Source organism: Mastigoproctus giganteus, chromosome 4, assembly GCF_048544385.1.
Source record: "Mastigoproctus giganteus isolate SK-2022 chromosome 4, ASM4854438v1, whole genome shotgun sequence".
Taxonomy (NCBI): domain Eukaryota; kingdom Metazoa; phylum Arthropoda; class Arachnida; order Uropygi; family Thelyphonidae; genus Mastigoproctus; species Mastigoproctus giganteus.
Genome location: NC_143578.1, coordinates 207,828,543 through 207,855,761, shown reverse-complemented (window position 1 = coordinate 207,855,761; position 27,219 = coordinate 207,828,543). Strand labels below are relative to the sequence as shown.

The following is a 27,219-nucleotide window of genomic DNA, read 5'->3' as shown; positions in this document are numbered from 1 at the left end:
TGATATAATTTTTCTTTAAAACTAGAAAACCCATGCTGTTGTATGTGTTTACCATAGTGTAATTGTTCCTTGGCTGTGTCAGCAAACTGCTTTTCTCACAACTATCTCATTTATAACAGTAACAAACTATGAAATAAATAATACATCAAAATGGTTAACTGACAGGTGAATCATGTCAAAGTGGTGAGTTATCAGATGTTGAAAAAGATAATCTGCAAAAGAATTTCAGGAAATTATCTTGCCTATTAATTGAAAATACGGATATTTGGATAGACAGACAAAATAAAAACTAACAGTTTCATCAAGGAATAACATACTTGTGCATCGCTGCTAACAATAGCATCAGATGATTTAGCATTAGTAGAGGCAAATGATGCAAGAAAGCAAGCTTACACAGCATCAACCAAAAAAAAAAAAAAAACTCCTTTTCAGACAAACATTCACTTTAAATGTTTTGCCAGTTCTTCCTTGGATTATTTAAGCTATCAACTTTCACAACAGATGGAAGCTTGCTCCAGCAATCAACTACCCATTGGCTAAAGGGAAATTTCCAAACATCTTATTTTACAACTGTCCCCTTGGGCTTGTAATCTAAGCAAGGGGAAGTATTATCCCATCAGCATTGAACCTGCTCCAACCATTCAAGGCCTTATACACCTCAGTCAGATCACCTCGCAGTTCCTAGTCTCCAGAAGCTGCAGTTTGTAGAATTTAAGCCTTTCTTGGTAAGAGCCTTTGTTCCCCTCACAAATCTTGTTGCCCTTCTCTGTACTCATTCTAGCAACTCTACATCCTTCCTAAAATGAGGCCTCCAGACCTTTATGCAGTACTCATGGTGTTGCCTGACTGTTGCCTTATACAAGGAGATACTAACAAAATTCTTTATATCTTTGACAAGATCCCATTATCTGCTCTGGCAATGTCTGTTCTGAGCAGTGCAAACTGTTCTGAGCAGTTTGCACAGCTCAGAACAGTTCATATCTGACTGCACAATTTTACTCCCAGGTCTTTTTCATTCTATACCACCCTGAGTGTAGTACCACACAGTTGGTACATTTCTCTGCACATGCCAAATGTGCAGATTTCTGGTGAGTGTGATGGGTCCGGTACCACATTGATTTCCAGAAATTTTTGAATGGTGGAAAAGTTCAGGTTGTGCGTGAAATTGTCATCATGCAAACTTCGATTCCCTGAAGTCAAATTTTCCTGCTGGTCCTTAGAATTCCACTGTGCAATCACTGTTGAACTCATTTCTATCCTGCCCAGTCATAGGGAACAGTTTCCTGTGGGTTAAAACACACACACACACACACACACACACACACACACACACACACACACACACACACACACACACACACACACACACACACACACACACACTTGATGGAGATTGTTTTGCATGTAGCTAAATCTGGTGAGTGTGATGGGTCCGGTACCACATTGATTTCCAGAAATTTTTGATTGGTGGAAAGTTCAGGTTGTGCATGAAATTGTCATCATGCAAGCTCCGATTCTCTGAAGTCCAATTTTCCTGCTGGTTCTTAGAATGCTGGTTCTGGAATGATGTATATGGCAACAATGAAAATAGATTCACTATTGAATTTGCACAAAGATGCACAAATATCTCCAATTTCATGTGATACTGCTGTCGCATTGCTGCTGTTATGTTGTGCAAAGATATGTGGTGTCCTGATGATAGTTGAACCTTCAGGTTGATATATCACAACACCACTACTACGAACATCTGACCTTTTAAATTGAGTCACACATTGGAATGGTTTAAGTAATATATGTCCATCATTATCCTACCACGTTTCACTTAATATCGATATTTTGGATTGCCCATAAACTTTGTACATTCATTGACGATATAGATATACCACTTTGTATGAAATCTTGCAATTCATCCTGTAGAGATGGTAGCTTATTATTTTTCAAATGATGTAGTTCAGCATGAAGTTCTATATTACTAGTAGCTTTGCCATGGTGAAATGTGAAATCGTTGTGGGGATTTGTAATATATAAACCTTGCAATGAGGTCACTCAAGATAACACCACATATACAAGTTGCTGTTGATGATCTTTCTCATAATTATATACAACTTTGTCGAAGGTCTCTCCTTGAGATTTATGTATACTCAAAGCACAAGCACATACTAAAGGAAATTGTGTACATCTACATATTAACTTCCTCTTGTTCTTGAATGGAATTGTAGTTGATCGTTTTATAATAGGTACGGTTTGACTAGGTAAATGTTTATCTTTTGACTCAGGAAATTTCATCTGTAATCTTTTTCATCGTCCTCAAATTCGAAATATACTAAAGTAACGATTGCACCGTTTAATAATCCATTGACCACATCTATATTTGTAGTAATTGTACAGTTTTTCTTTCAATAATGTAGAATGTATGGAAGTCCTGCAGTTTCAGTCAGTGACACTTTATTCACTGAAAAGGAACCGACATTTTATGCTAATTGTTCTTCAGAATGATATCCTTATTAAAAAATCTTGTGCAACCACTTCATGGGTTTAATTTGCAAATCTTCTGCTGTATGCATTCGGATAATTTTCATTGCCACAAACAGCAATACCTCGCTTGGCACTGCTTCAAACAGCATAGATTTCACTATAACATGGTTTTCGATTAAATTTGTCTGTGAAAAGGCCTTTGGTATCAGGTTCCATAATAGTTATAAAATTTATTGTTTTATGACTGTAATGTTCCATCATCCCGAAAGCTCCTGTTGGTTTATATTTTTGTATCTTAACTTATAATAAATTTATTAGTTTTCAGAGGAAGCAATAAACTTTGACTAAATTTAAGTCAAATTTACACTAATAGCCTAGACTCTACATAATTATATGCTGCATTGTTATAGCGTTACGTGTACATATATGCCGCAGTGACAACTCTGTCTCACCTGCACATGTGCCGATAGCTCTCCTCAGGCAGTCAGCGGCAACGTGCAATAGTGTTCGGTGTTCCATCCTGACGAGACAGGTGATAGCTTTTCGAACTTTTCATTTCACAACTTATTTATTACCCCTTTAAATATGAAACAATGAGTCAAAAAAGGAAAAGTAATGAAAGCAGTGGAGCTACTAAATGTAAATGGCTTACATTAGAAAAAAAAACTTGATATTATCAAGTGCCATGGAGGTGGTGCATCGTATGCAAAAATCGTGAGGGGAAAATGGAATGAATGAAGCATCAGCGTGAACGATTATTTGAAAGAAGGATCAGGTTAAAGAGCAGGGAATTTCTACAACATCTTACATGATGAAAGTGATAACTAAGCAAAGAAGTTTGCTATTGATTAATATGGAACGTCTTTTATTAATATGGAGAGAAGATTGTAATCAAGAGAGAATTCCTTTGAGTCAAAACCTCATTCAAGCGAAAGCCATGAGCCTTTATAACCCACTCAAGGAAAAAGAAGAAAATGAAGAGGAGGAGACTAAAGAAATATTTACAGCCAGTTGTGGTTGGTGTTTCTGATTTAAAACTGCTTTGGGCTTCACAATGTATCTCAGGTGAAAGTGCAAACAAAGTCACTGCTGCAAGATTTCCCAGTGAATTGAAAGACATCATTGAAGAAGGTGGCTACAAGGACAAACAAATTTTCAATGTCAACAAAACTGGGAGGCTCAGGATTGGGCATACTCATCTCACTCACCTGCATCTATTAACTAATGACAGCGTTCCACAATGTACATCATGTCAAGTACAACTGACCATTCGCCATTTGTTAGTGGACTGTCCCCACTTTCAGAACATCCGCTTAGATACTTTTAAATCAATTGCTAAAACACAGTCATCAATAAATTTATTGCAGATTCTGGGAGATGATTCTAATAAAAAAGAACTATTTACTTTCCTAAACTGGATAGAAATATATCATAAAATATAGTTATTATTTCAAACTCACCATTAGAAGACACAATATGGCCCAAGTAGCCTATGTGTCGTTAAAACCCAACAACAACAACAACAAAACTGGACTGTTCCGAAATAATATGCCCTCACAAATTTTTTAGCTGAAAATGAAAAGGCCCAACCTGGATATAAAGCATCAAAAGATCATTTAACACTTTTATTGGGAGGAAACTCATCTGGGGATTTTATATTGAAGCCTCTACTCATGTTCAGAGCAGAAAACCCAAGAACTCTAAAGGGTTGTGCAAAAAGCACATTGTCCCTAATTTGGCGATCCAATAAGAAAGCATGGGTTACAAGAGAATTGTTTACAGAATGGTTCATAAATTATTTTTGTCCGACGGTTGAATGTTACTGCAAAGATGAAGGGATGGAGTTCAAAATCTTGATGCTTTTAGACAATGCACACTTTTAGAGTAGGATCATCATCATCTTTACAAACATTTTGGAAAAATTATAACATCAGAAATGCGATCGAAAATATATCTGCATCTTGGCTAGAAATCACTACCAACAACATGAGTTCTGTTTGGTAGCATGTTTTGCTCCATTTAGCAAATGATTTCACTGGTTTGGAACCACAAGTTCAGACAATTGCCAAAGACATGAAGATCAGAAAGACTTGGGTTTCGAAACTTTCAACACTGCCAATGTGATGATTGCATTGACTCAGTGCAAATGACTTAGACGATGAAACTCTCATTGAAATTGATGAGCAAACTGCATATGATAAAGAGGGAAACAATTCTGAAGTAGATAACACTGAAGTTGCAACAAAAGAACTTTCAACAGAAGAATTGGAGCAAGCTTTGTGGTGGAATCGACATGGCCTACGAGGAATGGAGATTCGAAAGTTGAATGTAGCATCAAGATATGGCCAATTTTACAAGATTGGATTCGATGCTACAAAGACTTGTAGGCCGAGAAAACGAAGAGACAACTTCACCAGACTTCATTATTGAAATACCTAAATAAACAAACCTTTTTTTCCCTCATCTCTCATTATGTTACCTTTTCATTAATAAAATTTTTCCAGTATTTTTTATTTCAAATCCTTTTAATTGGTATCAGGCGCAAATTGTTTATAGATTGTTTATAGATTTATTATAATTTGTTTAGAAACAGTTTCTCTGGTACACATTCAATTAAAACCCATTATAATTATACCTCAATCAGCATGGTTTCAGATAACACTGAACAGTTTCAGTACTAATAAAATTAGTACAGGTGACCCCCGCTTAACGCTGATAATTAGTTCACAAAAAACAGAATGCTAAGTGAATCAGCACTAAGCAAGTGCCGTATTCCCATAATGTTACATATGTATTTGTGTGTTGCGGCCTATGCCATAGGATATTTCCTAATCAATAATAAATGGTAGCGAAAAGATGCACAAATATCGGTCAAAATGTTTAATTTTAAAAATTTGTACTATAAAATATTCTCGATATACATACATATATAATTATGTGGTAAGTAACTACATTACGTATCAACTAAAAATCTTGAATTTATTAATCCAATGGCCCTGGTCTGTAGAGTTTTCGTAACTTTTGTCGATTTTGGGTTGTACTTTGGCCGTCTTCCTAGTAAACTAAAAGGGGTTTTACTTTAAAATTCCCACAATGTTACCACCCAACAATAAAGTCAACCAATCCTTCGCCGATTTTAGGCATTCGTTTCCAAAAAAAGTCCTGTTTCATATATGTTAAAACTTGTCGAGAAGTTTAACACCACTCAATAATTTTTAGACTTTCTTTTTTGAAAGTTTCGGCTCCTTCTTGATCTGCACTTGCGGCTTCTCCCTGAATTTTAAATCTATCTTACCAGCCCTTATTAGCTTTCAATGGTTCCACATTTTTTTTTTTTTTTTTTTTTTTTTTAAGGTGAGCTTTCTTCAGATTATCATATAGGCTAATCGCCTTTTCTTTAATAATATTTAACTTAATGGAATTGTGCATTGTCTATTATCTTCAATAAAATTATTTAGAAGTCTCTCCATTTCAATTATAATAACCGGCCTAGTTGCTTGCAGTGGAACAGCTGTTTTTCCCGCTGCCAAAATTAATTCTTTATTTTTTATAATTGTTCTTGCAGTTGAACCTGCCAGTCTTAAATTACTGCATACATCCACTTGTTGTTGAACGGAATCGATTCGCTTCAAAACGTATAATTTAATTTTCAAATTCAATATTTTTCTTACCTTAATAGGCTTCATACCGCGTCCAGACGTTGTTCCTTTTTAATTCTTATGCACCATTATTAATGTTCAAAAATGTAACTGTGTTGCATTAATTATGATACAATGTTCGATTAAACTGTACGTTACGGACGATGTCCGACACTGTACCAAATGAAGACTAGACTTTGGATAAATGTATATAATGCAAATATTACAAGCAATACTTGATCAGTTTTTTAAATTTTGATCGTAACAAGCCACCATATTGCAATTAAATTAGCGTGGGAAAATTTTACAAGTCAGTGTGGGAAACTTTGCTATTCATTTTCAAGCTATCGACTACATCAGATGAAACGTTTTCGTTAAACATGCCAAAAATTCAATCCGTATGCGGGTAAAAGAGCGTTATAGTGAGTTGTGACAGTGTTAGAGCGAGATATGGGTTATAACATAAAAACAGCGTTATGACGAATTAGTGTAGAGCAAACTGCATTATAATGAGGGCCTGCTGTATAGCAAATGTTGGGGAGTTACTCCACGACGATCAGATCTACAAATTTCACTTGATGCCATCATCAAGGGAGTAATTTTCAATCCATTTTTAAATTTTTGTCCATGGAAAAGAAAGTTCTTCTGCATTTATATCAAATATGAAACTTGGAGATGATTTCTGACCTGGTGCTATAAATAAATATTTATCTTCAGACCATAATAATGTTTGTTGTTGAATTAACAATAGTTCATCATCATTGTTGACAGGTTCCACAATTTCATCTGAATGCTCCTGTTCACTATCATTATTTGTCTTGGCCATAAAACTCTTAATAACCAACCAGTCAACCATCATTTGTCCACAAGAAATCGTCACTCACTTTTATGCTGTAGAATTTATACAAAGGCGAATTTATCAAATGCCGTAACCATATTTTCACTATTTTCTTCTGCACACATCCTTGTAGATATTATGATTTATGTACGAGTCTTTGTTTTCTATGTACATTAATGGCATAATCGACATCTAATCCTCTAGGTAATTGATGAACCATCGTATTTTCGTTAACTGGTACATTTATTACTTGTCCAATTATCCCATATTGGTGGAGGCAATCCCATATCTAGTGGAGGCAAATGAGTAGGATATGTTGGATATATAAATCCATTTGACTTGGCTGTCGTTGGTATACATCCCTCTTTTAATGAAGTATGACATGTATTACACGTCATGAAAGTACTCACTTCTTGTAAATGAAATTCATTTTGAAGTAATTCATATGAAGTTGTTGGAAATAGTTTCAAATCTAATTGAAACCATAAACAATCACAATAAATCCAAATGGGTTTTTGTACACTAGTTTTTCAAATTCACTGTCAGCTCGTGTAGACACTATAGGGATGTAATCAGGAATCTCAGTATTAGCTATTTCTAATTTCATTTTTTTTTTTCGTGCACAATATTCCTTCATCTAGTTTATGCAGAGTTTGTAAAGAGGAAGTTGTTCTTGCTCAGCTCTGCATAGACCATTGTCATCTGAAACATTCTTTTCAGCTGAGGGCCGATGACGTTCCTGTGCAAGCAGTGTGACACCATTTTATCTATCAAGCATGTTTTAAGACTCCAATTTTTAGAAGTGCATATTCTATTGCTTTTAGCCGTTTGACTGAGCCTTATACACTCAGTCAGAATTTATCTGACAATGACAGTGTCAGCAGTTGAACTTTTTGAGTGCTATTAATATGTAAAGATGTATATAAATTAGGAAATATAGTTTTTTACCCTTATATTGCCTTTTACTTATTTATACATATTATATACAACTTATGACGAGGTAACCTTTTTAATGTGTTACCAAAATCTTAATATTTTTTGTAAATTTAAATTATTCCTGGCACATTATAACCTTCGATGATTTTGTGATATAAAAAATGAAAAGAATGTATATAAATTAGGAAATATAGTTTTTTACCCTTATATTGCCTTTTACTTATTTATACATATTATATACAACTTATGACGAGGTAACCTTTTTAATGTGTTACCAAAATCTTAATATTTTTTGTAAATTTAAATTATTCCTGGCACATTATAACCTTCGATGATTTTGTGATATAAAAAATGAAAATCAAATCAAATCTGACTGTACAATTACCCCTAGATTCTTTTCATTCTCCACTACCTTGACTGTGGTACCACCCAGTTAGTACATTAGTCTGGGGTTACTGCTACATATATGCAATACTTTACCTTTGTCAACGTTAAATTTCAGTTACCACCTCTCAGCTCATCTGCTCAACTTTTCCAGATCCTGTTGCAGTATTGTACTATCATTACTGTCATTAACAACCCTGCCAACCTTTGTATTGTCTGCAAATTTAGACATTAACCCTTATCATCATCAATATCATTGATAAATACCGAAAACAACAATGGGCCCAACACTGAACCCTGGGAGACTCCACTAATAACATTAGTCCATGAAGAGCAGTGTCCATTGATAACCACTCTGTCTTCTCCCACTCAACCATCCTTTTATCCGTTCTAGCAACTTGGCCTTAATGCCATACTGCTCCAATTTGTACAGTAGTCTTCAGTGTCCCACAGTATCAAAATCTTTCCTAAAATCCAAGTACAGCAACTCCCCGACTTACAGAAATTCGACTTTACATACGTTTTTCCCAGCTTGTGCAAACTTAAATCGTTGAAACATATTTTGCACATTGGGGTTTTTTTTTTTTTTTTTTTTTGTAATCCATTCGAAGTCCTTGGAAGTTAAATTTCACTATATAACTAAGCTATTTATCTCTCTACAAGGTCATATTTACAATGGAAGTTGTGCTACCCTTTCATTGTTATCATACATTCATGTTATAAGAATCAATTTTGAACGTCTTTGTGACAACCCCAGGGGCTCACATCTTATGAGTATCCTTGGCACACACACAAGGTCCTTAGCTAGATATAATAATTTTTCTCTTTCTTGGTGATTCTCTTCTATTTCTAACTCTTGTTCTCTCTCTCTCTCTCTCTCTCTCTCTCTCTCTCTCTCCCCCCCCCCCCCCTTTAGGGTAACTTTTTTTTTTTTTTTTTTTTCTGGTGCAGCATAAGCCTTAGGCTTCCTTTCATCATATGGCTAATAATAATAATAATAATAATAATAATAATAATGTGCAACAGTATCAAAAGCTTAACTGAAATCGAAGTATATGATATCAAAATTATATTTTGCATCCAGCTGCCTTGTAACCACATCATAGTATCTAATCAAATTGTTTGGAAAACTTCCCCTTAAGAATTCCGTGGTGTCTGAATTATTATTGCAGTCTTGTCTATATGATCTTGCAAAGCTTCTTTAACCAGTCACTCCAGAACTTCTGGAATAGATAAACTAACTGATCTGTATATATCTGTATAGATTCATTCTACGTCACAACCATCAGCATACTTCCCAATATTGACTGTTGCAGCACAAAAACTCTTTAGGTGTGTGCTGCATTACTTTTACGAACATCATTAGATAATGTGTGTTTATATTGTCCATTGCTCTATAACTAGCAGTTCCCTGAACCTTTAAAGTAGTCTCCACAATATTAGCAAACACACCAGCTTCATTCAAATGTATTCTGTCTTTAATGTTCATTCTACCTAGAAGTATGGGCTTAGTTTATAGAAATTCCCCTTCCCAAAAGCCTTTCAGCTACTAAAAGTTTCATACCTATTAAGAAATATTGTTCAAGGTTTAGGCCTAAATGGTTATCAAATGAACTAATGAGACTCGAGACAGGGAAGAAAAATGCCTGGGATGCATATAAATTATCAAGCAACTCAGAAGCCTATGGTAGGTATAAGCTAGTCTGTAATCAGGTCACAGAAGAGGTTAGGTAGATTACAAGAAATCTTTGGCAAAAGATGCTAAGAAAAACAGCAAGGATTTCTTTACTTATATAAACTCTAAAAGGAAGGTGATAAATCTGATTGGTCCACTTGATATCGATGGTTCGACTGTTGATGATCCTGCTCAGATAGCAAACAAACTGAATAAGTATTTTGCATCTGTATTCACACATGAGAAGTTATTAAGGTTTGAAAATGGCAGAAAGTTATCAGATTGTAGCAGGATAGTTAATGATTTTGTAATAACTGAAAGCAAAGTAGAGGCGAAATTGTTGAAGTTAAACATAAGAAAGGCACCTGGGGTGGATGGGATCTATCCAGTTATATTAAAGGAGGCGGCAAAGCAAGTAAGCAAACCCTTAGCCATAATTATTGAGAGCGTCCTTGGACTCGGGAGGTCCCCATGGACTGGAGAAGTGCAAATGTATCCCCAATTCACAAAGGGAGTTCAAAGGGTGACACGATAATTACAGACCACTAACGTCTGTTCCCGGTAAAATAATGGAGTAATTGGTTAAAGATGCATTTCAGGGTCATTTAGACAAGACTGTAGTAATAGTTAAGACACAGCATTGGTTTGTTAAGGGAAAGTCTTGTCTGACAAATTTGATAGGATATTAGGTTGTGGTTACAAAGGAACTGGATGCAAAACATAATTTTGATATCATATATTTGGATTTCAGGAAAGCTTTTGACACTCTTGCGCATGGAAGACTATTGTACAAATTGGAGCAGAATGGTATTAAGGGTAAGTTGCTACAATGAATAAAAGTGAGATGGTTGAGTGGGAGAAGACAGAGGGTGGTAATTAATGAATGCTGCTCTTTGGGGACTAATGTTATTAGTGGAGTCCCACAGGGTTTTGTGTTGGGTCCACTGTTGTTTTGTATATTTATCAATGATATTGATGAAGGTATATCAGGCTTAATGTCGAAGTTTGCAGATGATACAAAGGTTGGCAGGGTTGTTAAGTTAATGACAGTAATGGCAGTGTGCTACTGCAACGGGATCTAGATAATTTGGGCAGATGGGCTAAGAAGTGGCAACTGAAGTTTAACCTTGACAAATGCAAAGTACTGCATATGGGTAGAAGTAACCCCAGAGAAACGTATCAACTGTGTGGTACTATACTTAAGGTGGTAGAAAATGAAAAAGACCTGGGAGTAATCGTGCAGTCAGATATGAAGTTTTCTGAGCAATGCAGACAGGCTGCCAGGGCAGGTCATGGGGTTTTGTCAATGATACAGGAATTTTGCTAGCAGGGAAAAGGAGGTGATTGTCCCTCTGTATAAGGCAATGGTCAAGCCATGCCTTGAGTGCTGCCTGCAGGTCTGGAGGCCTCATTTTTGGAAGAATGTAAATTTGCTTGAGCGTGTACAGAGAAAGGCAACAAGATTGGTGAGGGGAATGAACGGATCCCCTTACCAGGAGAGGCTTAAGTTCTGCAAATTGCAGCAGCTGGGAACTAGGCACCTGCGAGGTGATCTGATTGAGGTTTATAAGGGTTGAATGGTTTGAGCACGCTGAATTCTGATGGGATCCTTCCACTTGTTCAGGTTACGAACCTAAGGGGGCATAAATTGAAATTAAGAAAAGACAGATGTAGAATAGATGTGGGGAAATTTGCCTTTAGCCAGCAGATGGTTAATTGCTGGAACAAACTTCCATCTGTCGTTGTGGAAGTTGATAGGTTAAATAAATTTAAGGAGGAACTGGACAGGCATTTGGAGGGAATGGCGTGATTTTTTTTTTTTTTTTTTTTTTGGCTGATGCTACATAAGCTCATACACTTGCTTCCTTGCATCACATGCCACTACTATTACTTGTGAATATCGACTGTTGCAGCACAAAAACTCTTTAGGGGTGTGTGTATGCATTACTTTTACCCACATCATCAGATAATGTGTTTATATTGTCCATGCCGACCGGGCTAGCTGGGTGGGTAAAGTGCCTGCCTGGCAACCCAAAGGTCGCGGGTTCGAATCCCACCTCGCGCTTGGATCAAAGTACTGCAAAAACCTTGGGAGGTGCATTATGGCCACAGAAGCCGATGCGCCAACAACTACCAAAAAAAAAAAAATATATATATATATATTGTCCATTGCTCTATAACTAGATACCTGGATAGTTCAGCAATGGACCAAGGCACTGGCATATACTGGGAAATTCCGTGTTCCACCACATCCTGCAAATGCTTGGTAGGATTGCCTTGGTGGAATTTGGTGGCTAGGGGAGCACAGAAAATGCTTAAATGATCTTTGAACTATTCCTCCATGGTGTATGCCTTGTGACATGGGGCATTTTCTTGTTGAAAGAATCCCATGTCATCCTGTCACACGATCACCACGTAGGGCCATTGTTTCAGACCAATCTTGGTCTCAAACGATGCTGATGTAGGATCTGACACAGTGCAGGTGTGTTCAGCAGGAATGAGTTGACCGATTAAGGTTCATAAAAAAAATTTCACACACCATGATACCACTGCCACTGGCCTGTTTTTAGTTAGTCATGTAATCTGGTTGCATTTGGTCACCTGTTCAACATTGAATATTTACCTATTTGGCACGGAGCAGGAACTTTGATTCATCCGACCAAGTAATTCTTTTTGAGTCCTCTAGTGTCTGTGATTGATACTCCTGTGCCTGGTGGGGATGTCATTGATGGTCTACTCTGTAGGCTTATTTGCAAGAGCATTGGCCGGATGGTGTGCTTGGAAACATTGCTGTGGGTGCCTGGGTTGTAGTATGCTGTTAATTTAGGTATCGTGAGCTGTCTCTCGCTGATAGTACAATACTGCACACAGCACGTGCCATCTCCTATTAATCTTGAATGCCAACCACTGGTGGTTTCCATATCCTGGCATGTTGGGTAGTTGTGTCCCTCTTCAGAGCATTCCACTCCATGAGATGTTTGAAGTGGAATGCACTACCTTCACTATGGCATCCTTCAAAAGTGCAGAATGCCAACAGCTTCTGAGATGCTGGCCCCCTACCTTCCTAACTTCACAAATCATTCCTCGTGCAAAGTTCCCTTTCCCCGCTGTATGTGCTATGTATTGACGAACTTACAAGCGCTACCCATGTCATTATGCAATGCCATTCGGTGATGTAACTCCTTGGTGCTATTGGGTACATCCATTTTTGGAGACAGGTAATCATATTTAAGCTCATGAGTGTATACACAGTCTGACTTAAATCGTCAAATTTTCAGGATGGACCTATATATATCTGACTAACTGTCGTACAGTTTACGCTTAATATTGTTAGTCCCCCATTAATGATATTAGTGGATATAATGCTGTCTTTATTCCCCTGTCCTTAAGCTTGTAATCTGCTGGTTGCATCATAAATTCTTGCTCTTGGCAACTATTTTCCTGACAGTGGAAACCCACCCAACAAGTTTCAATCCCCTTGAACCAGATTAGTATGTACTTGACTATTCAGCTACCCCGTGGCCAGAATTATTGGGGGTATTAGATGCTGAGAGGAGTTCCTAATTTGTTTTTTCTCTAGGATGGCAATCTATATCTTCAGCAATTGAATTTTTTTTTTTTTATTTGCACCATGTTGTAATTTAAGATTGATCCTCTCCTTAGATTGGGAACTATGAGAACACTGAAGATTATTTCTAACAAGAAAGTGCAATGTGATATACTTCATATTGATGAGTCGTTCTGTTTCACAATTCATAGATTGCACCAGTTAGCCTGTAAAAATGTTATACATAAAGCTCTATCTACTATATGAATTGATACACTATAAATATTGTAGTCTGCCAAAGTCTCTTACCAACCGGCCATGTGACTGATCAAGATTGTCTGTACAGTTCTCACACAACATTCTTTCATCATCAACATCATGTGGCAACTCAGAAAATCATTTCATTTTTTCAGTTAACATTTTTTTAAATTGGACATCTCTTAATGATCTTGGACATTTTAGAATGGGTAAGATGATATTTCCCCTACTGCATAAATTGTAGAATATTTCTAGTAAAACTGTTCGTCACAGTTGGAGCTAACATACAAACTCTGGTTATCTTCCTTTTACTTGTGTTATCAGCATTAGCATTAGTAGAAACATTTGATGCAAGAAAGCAAGCTTATGCAGTATCAGCCAAAAAAAAAACCACTTCCACTTCACCCCTCTGTTCGTTCAAAATACCTGTCCAGCTGAGCCTTAAACTTATTTAGGCTATCAACCTCCACTACAAGGGATGGAAGTCTGTTCCACCAACCAACCACCCGCTGGCTAAAGGCAAATTTCCGCACGTCTATCCTACATCTGTCTTTCCTCAATTTGAATTTATGCCTTCTCAGGTGATTATTCTGAGCTAGTGGAAGAATCCCATCAGCATTGAGCATGCTCAAACCATTCAAGGCTTTATGCACCTCTATCAGATCACCTCACCAGTGCCTAGTCTCCAGACACTGTAATTTGCAAAACTTAAGCCTTTCTTCGTAAGAGCACCCCTTTGTTCCATTCACTAATCTTGTTGCCCTTTCTGTACTCGTTCCAGCAGCTCTACATCCTTCTTGAAATGAGGCCTCCAGACCTGTATACAGTACTCTAGGTGTGGCCTGACCATTGCCTTATACAAGGGAATAATCACCTCCTTATTCCTGCTGGAAAAATTCCTGTATATCATTGACAATACTCCATGAGCTACTCTTGCAGCCCGTCTGCACTGCTCAGAGAACTTCATATCTGCCTGCACAACCACCCCCAAGTCCCTTTCATTCTCTACCACTGTCAGTGTAGTACCACAGAGTTGATACGTTGCTCTGGGGTTGCTGTTTCCCATGTATAGTACTTTACATTTGTCAATGTTAAACTTCATTTGCCACCTCTCAGCCCATTATGTTAAATTCAGTTCTCGCACGATGTATGTTTCCTTTTATATTTAATAAATAAAATTGTAGCTGATCACTTTTGAATCACAGATATGTTTTCTATTCACTTGGATTAAAAACCACTTAAGTTTAAGAACAATTTTCTTCTGATTCGATGTAAGTAATACTGGATATTTTTGTCATGTGGTCTTTGCCACTGTCTAAGTGAGAAGAAAGCCAAAAAATTCTCTGCCCTCCCAATTACACTTGAACTCGCTACTATAATTTTTGAATTTGGTTCATAAAGGTCAAGTTGTCAATGAAAGAGTTAAGCAACTCTTCCATTTTTATCCAATAATTGATAACTTTAATAGACTATCTTTCATTGTTACAACTCAGACAAATCGGCATTCTCATAAATTCTCAACTGCCATCATTAATGTTAGTGTTCTTACTCCCTGACATGTTGCTCCCAAATGAATAACTTGATACATAACTGTGCAGTTGAAATGTGGGCTGTCTCTCAGTTTTATTTGTTATTTTGAGATAATTAAAAATAATTTCTGAACTTATATTTTTGTGAAATATATGTGAAAACCATGAGTAGATAAATTTCTAAAAATTTTTTGCTATTGGTATTAGCAGTGGCAAATGATGTTCTCCTCCCATTTTACAGTCTCATATTCATTTCCTCTAATAGTTTCTGTAGTTCTTCCTTCAATTTATTTAAACTATTGACTCCCCCAACAACAGGTGTAAGTTTGTTCCAAAAATCAACCACATGTTCGCTAAAGTCAAACTTCTGCACATCTATTCTGCAACAGTCCTTCCTCAATTTTAATTTGTGTTTCCTCGTGTGTGGTCTGAACAAGAGGAAGAATCCCATCAGCATTAAGCTTGCTCAAACCACTCAAAACCTACAGATTAACCTGTAAGGTGCCTGGTCTCCAGATGCTGCATTTTGCAGAACTGAAGCATTTCTTGGTAAGAGCACCCCTTTGTTCCCTTCACCAATCTCATTGCCCTTATCTGTACTTTTTCCAGCAGCTCCATACCCTTCCTAAAATGAAGCCTCAAAACCTATATGCAGTACACAAGATGTGGCCTTATATATTGGAGTAATCACTTTTGCTAGAAGGGATAACCCTTCTAGCAAAATTTCTGTATATCATTGACAAAACCCCATGGCAGCTTGTCTGCATTTCTCAGAAAACTTCGTATCTACCCCCAGTTCTTTTTCATTTTCCACAACCCTGTGTGAGTACCATACAGCTGGTACTTTGCATTTATCAATGTTAAACTTCAGTTGCCATTTCTCAGCCTGTCTGCCTAACTTTTCTAGATCCTGTTGCAGTAGCATACTGTCATTACTCTCATTAAACACCCTGCAAACCTTTGTAACATCTGCAAACTTGGACATTAAGCCTGATATGCCTTCATGAATATCATTAATAAATATAAAAAAACAGCAATGGAACCAACACTGAACCATGGGGATTCCACTAATAATATTGTTCCGTGAAGAGTGCCGTACATCGATTACCACTCTCTTTTCCCACTTTATCATCTCTTTATCCATAGCAGCAACTTGCCCTCACAGTATCAAAAGCTTGCCTGAAATCCAAGTATATATCAAAATTGATTTTTGCATCCAATCAAATTAGTAGACAAGATTTCCCCTTAACAAATCTATGCTATGTCTGAAGTGTATTTGCAGCCTAGCCTAAATGATCATTCATTACTTCTTTAACCAGTGACCCCCATTATTTTCCCTGGAACAGAAGTTAAACTTAACAGGTCTGTAATTACTTGTGTTACCCTTTGTGAATTCTTCATACGTTTTTGCACATCTCCACTCCACGGGAACCTTCCCTGAATAAAATGCTCTCATAATTATTATTGAAGGTTGCTTACTTTGTTCGCTGCCTCCCTTAATATAACTGGGTAGATCCCGTCCGTCTTTAACTTAGTTTTTCTTCCACTTTCCTATCAGTTATTACAAAATCATTTAGCTCCCTTTTAGAGTTTGATAAACTTATGGCATCACCTTTCCCAAAGAATTCCTCATGTGTGAATGTTGATGCAAAGTACTCATTCAGTTTGTCAGCTACCTGAGCAGGATCATCAACAGTCAGACCATCAATGTCAAATGGATCAATTTGATTCATGCCCTTCCTTCTGGAGTTTACATAAGTAACATTCTTTGCTGTTTTTCTTTGGATCATTTGTGAAAGATTTCTCCTAATCTGCCTGTGATTGCCTGATCTCCTTTGCGGCTGGAGTAGAGTAGTTTATATGTACCATAGGCTTCTGTGTCACCGTTATCTGTTATAATTTTTTAGTTGAACTACAGTTAATTTGGCCATCTCCAGATTGATCATTTGAAAAACATTTTTTTTAGCATATATAATAAGTGTTTTGTATTAAATCAGATAAAATATCTTTGTTTTTGTAGGTTTAAGCTAATTTTCTGTTTGTTCTCCTATAGGAGAAATGCAAAATCTGAAGCAACTGCAGTAGGCAAGGCTGCAAAACCAGAAAAGGAGAAAACTAGTGCTTTAGAAGCATATGATCTTAATAATTATGCCAGTAAGTAGAATACTTGGTTAGCATTACTCCTTGCAATTTTTTTTTCAATTTAAGAATGGAATTTTTATATTATAATCTTCAAAATAGGTACCATTCACCTTCAATATGATGTATCGTAGAAACCAAGACGATGCAAGAAGCAGTGAAAGAGTATTTGTAAAAGAAGACGCAAGAAGCAGCATTTGCAAATTTACCCCAGAAGTATGATTCAATGCAGGGAATGTCTATAGTAGTTTTTTAGATCTGGTTGGGAAGCATTATCCAGCAGAGGTGCTTTGCTGGAATTTAAGGTGGAAATTTAGTGGCTGTGTCTATTCATGTAGCCCAATTGAAGCTGCACAAAACAAAACAAAACAAAAAAAAAAACGTATTTTACAAATAACAATACAAAATACTTAAAATGAATGGTATTGATTAGAAATCTAAATATCAGGGTAGGAATCTTACATTTCCACAAAAGTTCAGGCTCATGGTTAGCTATGGCAGTGGTAAAATCTTCAGTAAGGCAGTTGAAATTGTAAACTTTTGAATACAAAAGTTTACAATTTCAACATACAAAATGTTGAAAGGCTCTTCAGAATACAAAGATTTTTATACACTACAGCATTGTATAGGTATTTCAATCACATAAAGAGAGCCTATCTGCTCTTTGCTGACTCGGGCCAAGTATTAAACTTTACGGTTTGTGGTTTTGTTCATATCGGATTTTGCCTAAGTTTCCAATATCTTTGTAATTGTATCACGTCATGTGAAAAGGTGGATCTGTTGTACATTAAAACCTCTGACACACTTCACAGGAGAGCTGTTTTGAAGCTTACTGGCTACTCGTCATCTAGTAGGTGATGTATTTGAATATTGTGGCATATGTTTGCTAATGGAAACACCCACCCACATGCCAACCAGAAGCCAGTAATCTTTGAAGCAGATATCCCTGCATTATCTTATTAAATTGTATAGTAGATTCACCTTTTCAGATGATGCTATACTAATTAAAAAGATATTTGTTGTTGTTTGTTATTTGGTTTTTAGGAACATTAGCAACTAAGGCCATGTTGCTCTGTGGATATGCGGTGGTCATTCCCTGACCTTGCCGCATCCTCCATATTTGGTAGTCACGGGCTCGAACCCCGGTCTAATCAAGAAGCTTGTGCTACTCAGTGCTGCTCCTGCCCACCTGGCTACAGAGGTGCCAAGATATTTGTCTGGGCTTTACTTAGCCCAAGCCATAAGTTCAAATATTTGGTCCTTGGTGTTCTGTATGAGCAGAAGTTCTCTCAGTGATTGAAACTGAATGCAGCTAAATCATATGAATTTTGATTTGATGTGAAGAATAATTCACTATATAATTATAGAAAAGGATCATAGCTATTTGAAGATAGTGTATGTAGAGGATTTGAGATGAGATTTATTGCTATTAAGATTTTATTTTAATAGCAATATTGCTATTAAGCTTTATTGCTATTAAGATTTTATTTTTCATTGAGTGAGTTTTTCCTCTCATGTTACATTATCGGCTGAAATACAAGAATCAGGAGCAGTGATGGTGCCAGGTATTTTGCCAAAGATACATCTACCATCTTTTAAAATCAGTGTATTTTGTGTGGCTACGTTTGGCCCAAAGTTCTTAAATAATCACTAAATTTTGACAATTGAAATAGTTGTCATTATAATTTTCAAAAATTAGCATTTGCCATTATTAATCAAAAAATGTTTAGATGAAGAATGGCAGAAATTTACGAGACTGGTTATTGCATCTTGTACAAACTTATGTGGATAGGAGATGTGCAAAGAAAGAAAATTCAAAATGCAGTGGTGCATCTGTAAAGTTGGGATCATCATCAGTAATTCAGTCTTGAGACTGGTCGGTTCCTCAGATGAGCTATCTCTACCTTTGTTTCTCCTGTGCTGTTTTAGTTTCTTAAAAATTTCAAAGTCCTGCTTCACCCACCAATGTCCTGATGATGGTATTTTTTGGTCTCCCCCCCCCCCCAAGGCATTTTCCCTTCACAGCCCCTCCATGGCATCTAGGATAAAATAAAAAATATTTGGTTACTAAACCTAAAATCCGTATTGGAAGGTAAAATGTAAAAGAGAATAATAATAAAAAAAAACCCTCCCACATCACCTGTCTAACCTCTCCAAATAATTTGACTGGTTCCTCCTTGAATTTATCCAAATTACCCACTTCCACAGCAGATTGTAATTATTTTTCTAAGTAACAGTATTTACTAAATTATGAGGCATTTATTATTTTAACTTCCTCCTCTCTCTCAATATATCGCCAGATGTGGAAAGTAGATAAAAATGCAAGACTCATTTCTTTTTTTCTTTTTTTTTTTTTTTTGTTTCTGAATAACATCATCTTTGAAAATGTAACATTATTGTTGTGTGTTGTTATTATTATTATTAATATCCATATGATGCAAGGAAGCCTGAGGCTTATGCTGCACCCGGAAAAAAAAGAGAGAGAGAGAGAGAGAGAGAGAGAGAGAGAGAGAGAGAGAGAGTCAAAAGTAGAAGGGAATCAACAAGAAAGAGAAGAATGATGATATCCAGCTCAGGACCCTGGGTGTGCCAAGCCCATACTCACCAGATGTGAGCCCCCTGAGTTAATGTTCTTATATTTTGTATTCCTTTGGATTACGAAATATGCCCTCAGTGCCACAAAATTCGAAATTTACTCAACACTGGGAATTTTCAGCACAAACCAGAAAGAACATCCTTAAAAGTTTTTCCAAAATATTGCAGATTAAACGAGGACTAGCTTAGCGTTTTATTCATCATGGTAAATTCAAAATTACTGTCTAATTCAATTAACGTATTGACGTATATACAAAATTTTCTGCATTTTCATTTTTTACTCTTCATTAAAATTATATTATTATACTATTTATTATATTAAGAAGTATATATTTTTGGTACTTGGGCAACTTAGGCCATAATGTGCAAGTACGATATAAAGATGCAAGGTGTTTGAGATATAAAATAGCATATGCATTCAAATTTAAGGTAATAAAGATAGATTATATCATTAAGGAAATGTGTATTTATATTCTGAAATTGCAGCTGGAAGTTAGAAGGCAGATATGGGGGTGGATGCATTGCAAATTAGTCTGGTCCTTGAGGTTGTCATAGACATTCTCTCAGATATGCCAGACAAACTGTACTTGCTACCTGGGAGTCTAAAACGATGATGGAACTGATATTCGGGTGACACTCAAGTCAAGTAGACCCAATTGTGGTGAAGTCCGGAAGGTCTGTCACAGCCAAATCCTCTGCTTGCACCTTCACAGTGGTGGGACTGTTAGTAATCCTGGGTATACCCTCCATGCATAAGTACATGGTGGGTGACCACCCAGGTGTGACCCAACGCAAGCAGGGGTCGAGGTGTGGTGCCCACACCACATGAAGGAATGCCGCCCCTCTACGTTACCAGGCAGTACTAGGTGGTAGATGACTCTCATCAACCGGGGCAATACCACCACTCTGCTTATTGGAGGCTTGAAGTGGCGGAACCCATTTTTAGTCTCTTGAGCTAAGTTCCGGCCAACCTTTCCCCATCTCTTCCATAATGAATTATGATTGACTTTTTGAAGTTATGATGAACATCGTGGCGAGATCCAATACTCCTTACATTTCGAGGGTACTGCTCTAAAATGGTATTCGCAGGCCAGCCGCCAGTTAGTACACCAGACCAAACCTATTGGTAACTTTCTAGGAGACTTCCGGATCAGCTAGTGTATAATCTTGCTACCTCTACTCTGCCAAATAGTGACTGGAGGGAGTCCAAGTGGGGGACATTGTCAAGGCCACGTTATGTCAAGAATCTAGGTATAATTTTACCTTGCGTAGCCCATATCCAAAAATTTCATTACTTCATATAGCATGTCCCACCCACTTTTTCTTACTGTTGAATACACCATCAATTGTCAAACTAATAGAGCAAGCTTATCTGCGAAAAGATCTAAACCTCCCAAGCACTTCCTAATTCATTTCACAAATATACGTGGTCTCAATTCTAATCTCAACGATGTCCATTTCCACTTGCAGTCTGTCAAACCCCATGTACTTTTTCTGACAGAATCTCAGTTATCGGTTGATTCAACTACTGCATCATCTCAGATGCCCAAATTATTCGTAGTATGATTCCTTTCGCCTCAAAGGTGGTACTTGTTCATATGTCCGTTCTGATATTCCCTGTCAGACTTGGTAATTTGGAATATCCTCTCTTCGATCTTCTCTGGCTTAAAATCTCTCTACCTCATTGTGTCAAATTCATCTTTTGTCACTACTGTTCTCCCAACTCCATTAATCACTTGGAGCTCTTTGACTTCCTCTCTTTGCAACTTGACTTTCTCCAGTCCAACTTTCCTAACAGTAAGGTAATTTTCCTTGGGGATTTTAATGTTCACAACTTCAGCTGGCTTCCGTTTTCTAGTCACACCGACCCAGCTGGTCGAGATGCTGAGGCTTTTGCAATTACTAATTACCTAGCACAGATTGTTCATTTGCCTACAAGAATACCGGAATCCTAATCACACAACCAGCACTCTTTTTTTCTCACAAACAACCCTTCTAAGTACACGGTCGAAGTGAGAGGTCGTTTAGGTGCCTCATATCACAACTTGGTGATTGTCTCTTCTCCAATGGAACCTTTATCTCATGGCTGTTCCCAACCTTGTGTTGTTTGGCATTACAAGAATGCAAAATGGGATGACCTGCAAGATTTTTTCTTTTCCTTGGTCCGATTACTGTTTCAAAACTTCTGATGTCAACGTTTGCTCAGATCATATCAGTGAAATTATTCTTGCAGGAATGGAATCCTTTATCCCAAACTCCCCTTTAAAATCTCGTCCTTTATCTAAACCTTGTTTTTCCAATAAATGTGCTAAGGCTGTTCAAATGTTGCATATCATAATTGGCTTGTTTCTAATTCTTCAGTTTCATTTTCTGCCTAGACCAAAGCTTGCAACAATTGTAAAGCAGTTATTAATCAGTCCAAACTAGAGATTGAACAGGCTAAGAATAGAAAACTTGCTTCTTGCCCTAATGGTAGCCAAGCATTATGGTCTCTTGCCAAAGCTATTGGCCACAACATTTGCCCACCTCTGTCCAAACCAGATGGTTCTGTTGTCACTTCAGCCAAGGATAAAGCTGACCTGCTAGCATCCCATTTTTCTTACAACTCATGTATTAATGATCTTAATAAAACACTTCCCACCATTCCCAACATGCTCCATTCAATGCCTCCTGTGGTCTTCTGTCAAAAGGATGTCAGAAGGATTTTGACGAATCTTGATGCTAAGAAAGTTCCAGGTCCCGATTGTATTTCTCCACTTGTTTTCAAAACCAGTGCTCCTGAACTTACTCCTGTTCTTTGCCCCCTTTTCTCACTTTCTTATTCCAAAGGTGTTTTTCCTTCTGCTTGGAAATTTGCTCATATCCAGCCAGTTCCTAAAAAGGGGTGACAAATTCCTCCCATCCAATTATCCCATTTCAATTAATTTCCAACTCTTAAACTACCTAAAAACCTTCCGTGTGATCAACGATTGCCAGTATGGATTCCGTCATTGTCGATCCATTGGTGTTATTCTGGCTTTTGTTACCCATTTATAGACTAATTCAGTGGAAAGGTTCAGTGAAACACAAGTAGTTGCTCTAGACATCTGAAGGGCTTTCGATCATGTTCGGCATAATGGTCTTCTAAACAAGCTTCCATCTTATGGTTTGCCAACCGTTTTTTGTAATTGGTTATCCAGTTTTCTCTCTGATCACTCACTGAGGGTGATGGTAGATGGCTCTCTGTCTTCTAACTGCTCCATTAATGTCGGTCTTCCCCAAGGTTCAGTTTGTTTCTCCCACTCTTTTCCTCTTGTATATTAATGATCTTCTTCCATTGACTGGAAATCCTATCCATAGTTTTGCCGATGATAGCACATTGCATTCCACTTTCCATTTTGAGAAACCTTGCCCTGCTCAATCAGCTTCAACTTCTCTAAAATCTACTACCAATTCCTTAAATGCCAATCTTCAGTTAATTCTCCAGTGGGGCAAAGACAACTTAGTTGATTTCAACCCTTCTAAAACTCAGTCTCGTCTTATATCTCGGAAAAAGGATTCTTCTGCTCCTATGGTTATGTTTAGTGACACTCAGATTTCTAGGCAAAATGATATATTTCTTTTGGGGACTACCCTGACTTCTAATCTCTCTTGGCACAAGCACATTGGGAATATTGCTTCCTCTGCATCTAAAGAAACTTGGTTTTGTCTTTCACTCTCAGCGTTACTTTTCTTCCAAACAACTGCTCACTCTGTATAAATCCCAAATCCACCCTACCATGGAATATTGTTCCCACATCTGTGGTGGTGCCCCCAAAGCCTCTCAGGCTTCTTGATTCCATTCAGAAGAGGCAGTTAGGTTAGTTAATGATTCATCTCTAACAGTCTCTCCACTCGCTGTCTCATAGATGTTCTCTTTCTGCTGCATGCTTCTTCTACAGATATTTCCATAGGTACTGTTCTTCTGAATTGGCTTCTATAATTCCTGTTCTCTCTCTCTCTCTCTCTCTCTCTCTCTCTCTCTCTCTCTCTCTCTCTCTCTCTCTCTCTCTCTCTCTCTCTCTCTCTCTCTCTTTCAAAACAGTCCGAACATGGGCAGCCACCACCCAACATCCATTTACTTTCCAACTTCAAACTCACAGAACCAACTTTTCATCTTCCTCGTTTATTCATTCAACTGCCATTTTCTGGAACAACCTTCCTTCATACGTATTTCCTGAAAATTAGAGTCTATAGAAGTTCAAGTCCAATGTCAACAAATATCTTCTTTCATCTTCTCAACCTCCAACCCAAGCACGGTACTAAGTACTATAGGTTCTAATACCTCTCGTGTTTGGGGTTTATATTTAAAAAAATGGTGATTTTAGTTTTGGGCAGTTTTGCAATTTCCATAAATTATATTAAAATTCAGTTTGATATGGCACTAACCTTTTATGCTGTACAGTTTTGTCTGGTCTTTGTCAAATACATTCCTCCTGTATGTTGGACAATGAGAGTGATTTAATTCTTTCCATTTCTGCCAATTGCAGCAAGTGATAATATTTTCTGCACCTGAATTTCTTATCCAAAGAAAAAGAATACAGCTTAATCTGGAAACTATTGATGTCCTGTTTCTGCACAGCAACTTATTATAAAATTATTTATGTTATGAATTTGTTTTATTCTTTTAATATATTTTTAGTATTATATTCAATACACTACAATAAAATATAAATTTAAATTAATGAAATTTATAGTATAAATAACGGAAAGGATAGAAATAAATTCATTTTATTACTGGCATATAGAAAATTTAACAATTTTCTTAATATCCGATTTCTTTGTTTTTTTGTTCTGGCAAGTACAAACAATGCAGGTTGGGATTGGATGCAGTTTCAGTTACTGCAGGTGCAAATTTAATGCAGTAGACCCACACAGGACTCTAATATAAGCATCCTGCCCTTAGTATACATAAATCATCTGGGTTGATATTAAGGTGACACTTCCAGAGGTACTATCCAGAAAAGAACCTATGATATTGGCTTGATGGATAGCTGTTTTGAGTTGACACATTCTGCATTTACGATGTATTATTTGATTTCACTACATACTCTGCCCCACCATTCAAACAGGCAGTCCTAGAAATTGCCCCACTCCCTTAAAGCATAGGAATTGTGTTTTTAGCACATCCTTTAATATGCTGTATCTAAAGTGAAATATATTTCACTTTAGATACTGCAAGCCATCTTGAATCTGATGTGGTGCTATAATAAAATACGATAGAAAAATATCATCTGTAACCCACACGTTTGGTATTAAGTAAAACTTCCTCCCAGTAGGGGCAACAAAGGTTGAGTAAACCTTTCAGCATTGGTGCTGATTATTCAAAATAGTATCATTGAAATTCAGTGCTCATAAGCTATGTCCTAGTCATTCTTTGATTCCAGTCTTGCTAATCTGTAGGACCAGTACCGTGAGGAACCAGAATGCTTTTATATTCTGTAACACGTGGGAATTCAAAAATGTAAATCCTGTGTGTTGAGAGTTCCAGCTCTAGCACACCATTTTATCTCATGCTTTAAAAGTATGGGGATCCTGGGATGGCTTGTCCAGTATCAGTTAGCTAGTATGCTTGCCTTTACAGTTCAGCCATGCTAACATGTCTGCGAATGTAGACTAGTCCAAAAGATAGGATGTGGGCTGCTCGAGGTGTAGGTATAGTGCTTGTTCCATAGCAAGAATGAAAGCCATTTTTTAACTTTTTTTAAAATTCAAACTGATTCAAAGGTACTTATATAGGACTTTGAATGGTATAAACTGAATTTTGTCTTGCCTGAGATGATCCCGAAAGTCAAGCACAAAAAAATACATATTTTATAAATATCACGTATCTCTCTCTCTCTCTCTCTCTCTCTCTCTCTCTGTGTGTGTGTGTGTATGAGTGTGATTGGATAACACATCAGTCTCTTTTCTGAACCTCAAAATCAACTTAGGTGCATGCTATTCAAAGGTGAAAGATCATAAGTGAAATGTGATAGCAGGGCCATCCAAATCAAAGTCTGGCCTCCCAAAACTCGTGGAATCATATAGAAGGTGATTTGGTGGGTGGGGGGGGGTATAATGAGGCAGCTAGTAGAACCCACAGGAGCATCCATCAGGAACATAGTGTCATTGCTTGCTTTTAGGTATTGATTTTTTTATGCTGTATGCAATTTAAAGAATAACTTAAGTATTCCACCAATTTGAACTTAATCTGTGAATATCAAATCAAACTCTTAATCCTATTGATGTGCCACCTGATCTGTTAGGCCCATCAGCAATATATGTTAATTCCTATTTCAAGAATACTAGCTTCCCCCACCTCCAATTATCTTTGAAAGTCATACGTTGGTTGTTGTTACTATTATTAGTAGTAATATTGGCAAATAAGGCAAGGAAGCAAGTTGATACAGCATCAGCTAATAAGAAAAAAATCTTCTCTAATAATGTGCCTATTTCTTTCTTAAAAGTCTTCAAACTACATATTTCCGCAACACTTACTGATTGAAAGCAAAATTTCACACATTATTCTGAAGCCATCCTTTTTAAATTTGTGTCCTATGTATATATAAAGTAAGGATGCCACCAATATTAAGTTTACTGAATCAGGTCTGAGGCTGAGGGCAACAGTGGGTCCCACTAGGGACCCAACAGCTAAATGATAGAGAAACAACAGAACATTACTGCAGTTTGCAGAGCCAAAGCCTTTCATGATAATAGTAACCCTTTGTATTCTTCACTAGTTGGCTTCATCTCTGCACCTGTTCCAAGCGATCTATATCTTTCTTAAAATGAGGCTTCCAGAATGTATGCTGTATTTAAGGTGCAGACTGACCATTGCCTTATATCAGCGGTTCCCAACCAGTGGTTCGCAAAAGTGTTCAGTGGGTTTACACTAAAAATTTGTAATGGTGTTTGCTTAGATTTACATAGGTATATTATTGTAAACCACAAAATATAATTAATAATAAACAATAAATTAAAATTAAATAAAAAGTAAAGAATTGTCAAAAAAAAACCACATCTCCCACAATTCCTTATAATTACTTTACTACCTTACAGTACATCATATTAAATAAATATCTAAAATTATTTCTTGACTAAGTGTCTGAGGGCACTTAGTCAAGAAAAAGGTTGTTTTTGCATTTGCGTGATTATATCTCATTGTGAATACCTTCACAACAAGTTGCCTAGATATTGCACTGCTT

At 37.0% G+C, this 27,219-nt stretch overlaps 1 protein-coding gene across 4 annotated transcripts in view; it reads left to right on the top strand.

Annotated features, from left to right (window-relative positions):
- LOC150087353 (uncharacterized) overlaps window positions 1-27,219 on the top strand; it is a 521,069-nt gene that overhangs the window by 384,338 nt on the left and 109,512 nt on the right. For all 4 annotated transcript variants that reach the window (XM_090371151.1, XM_090371150.1, XM_090371149.1 and 1 more), the window contains one exon: window positions 17,334-17,434. In XM_090371151.1, coding sequence (XP_090227277.1) covers window positions 17,334-17,434 — 101 coding nt within the window. The remainder of the gene's footprint in view (window positions 1-17,333; window positions 17,435-27,219) is intronic.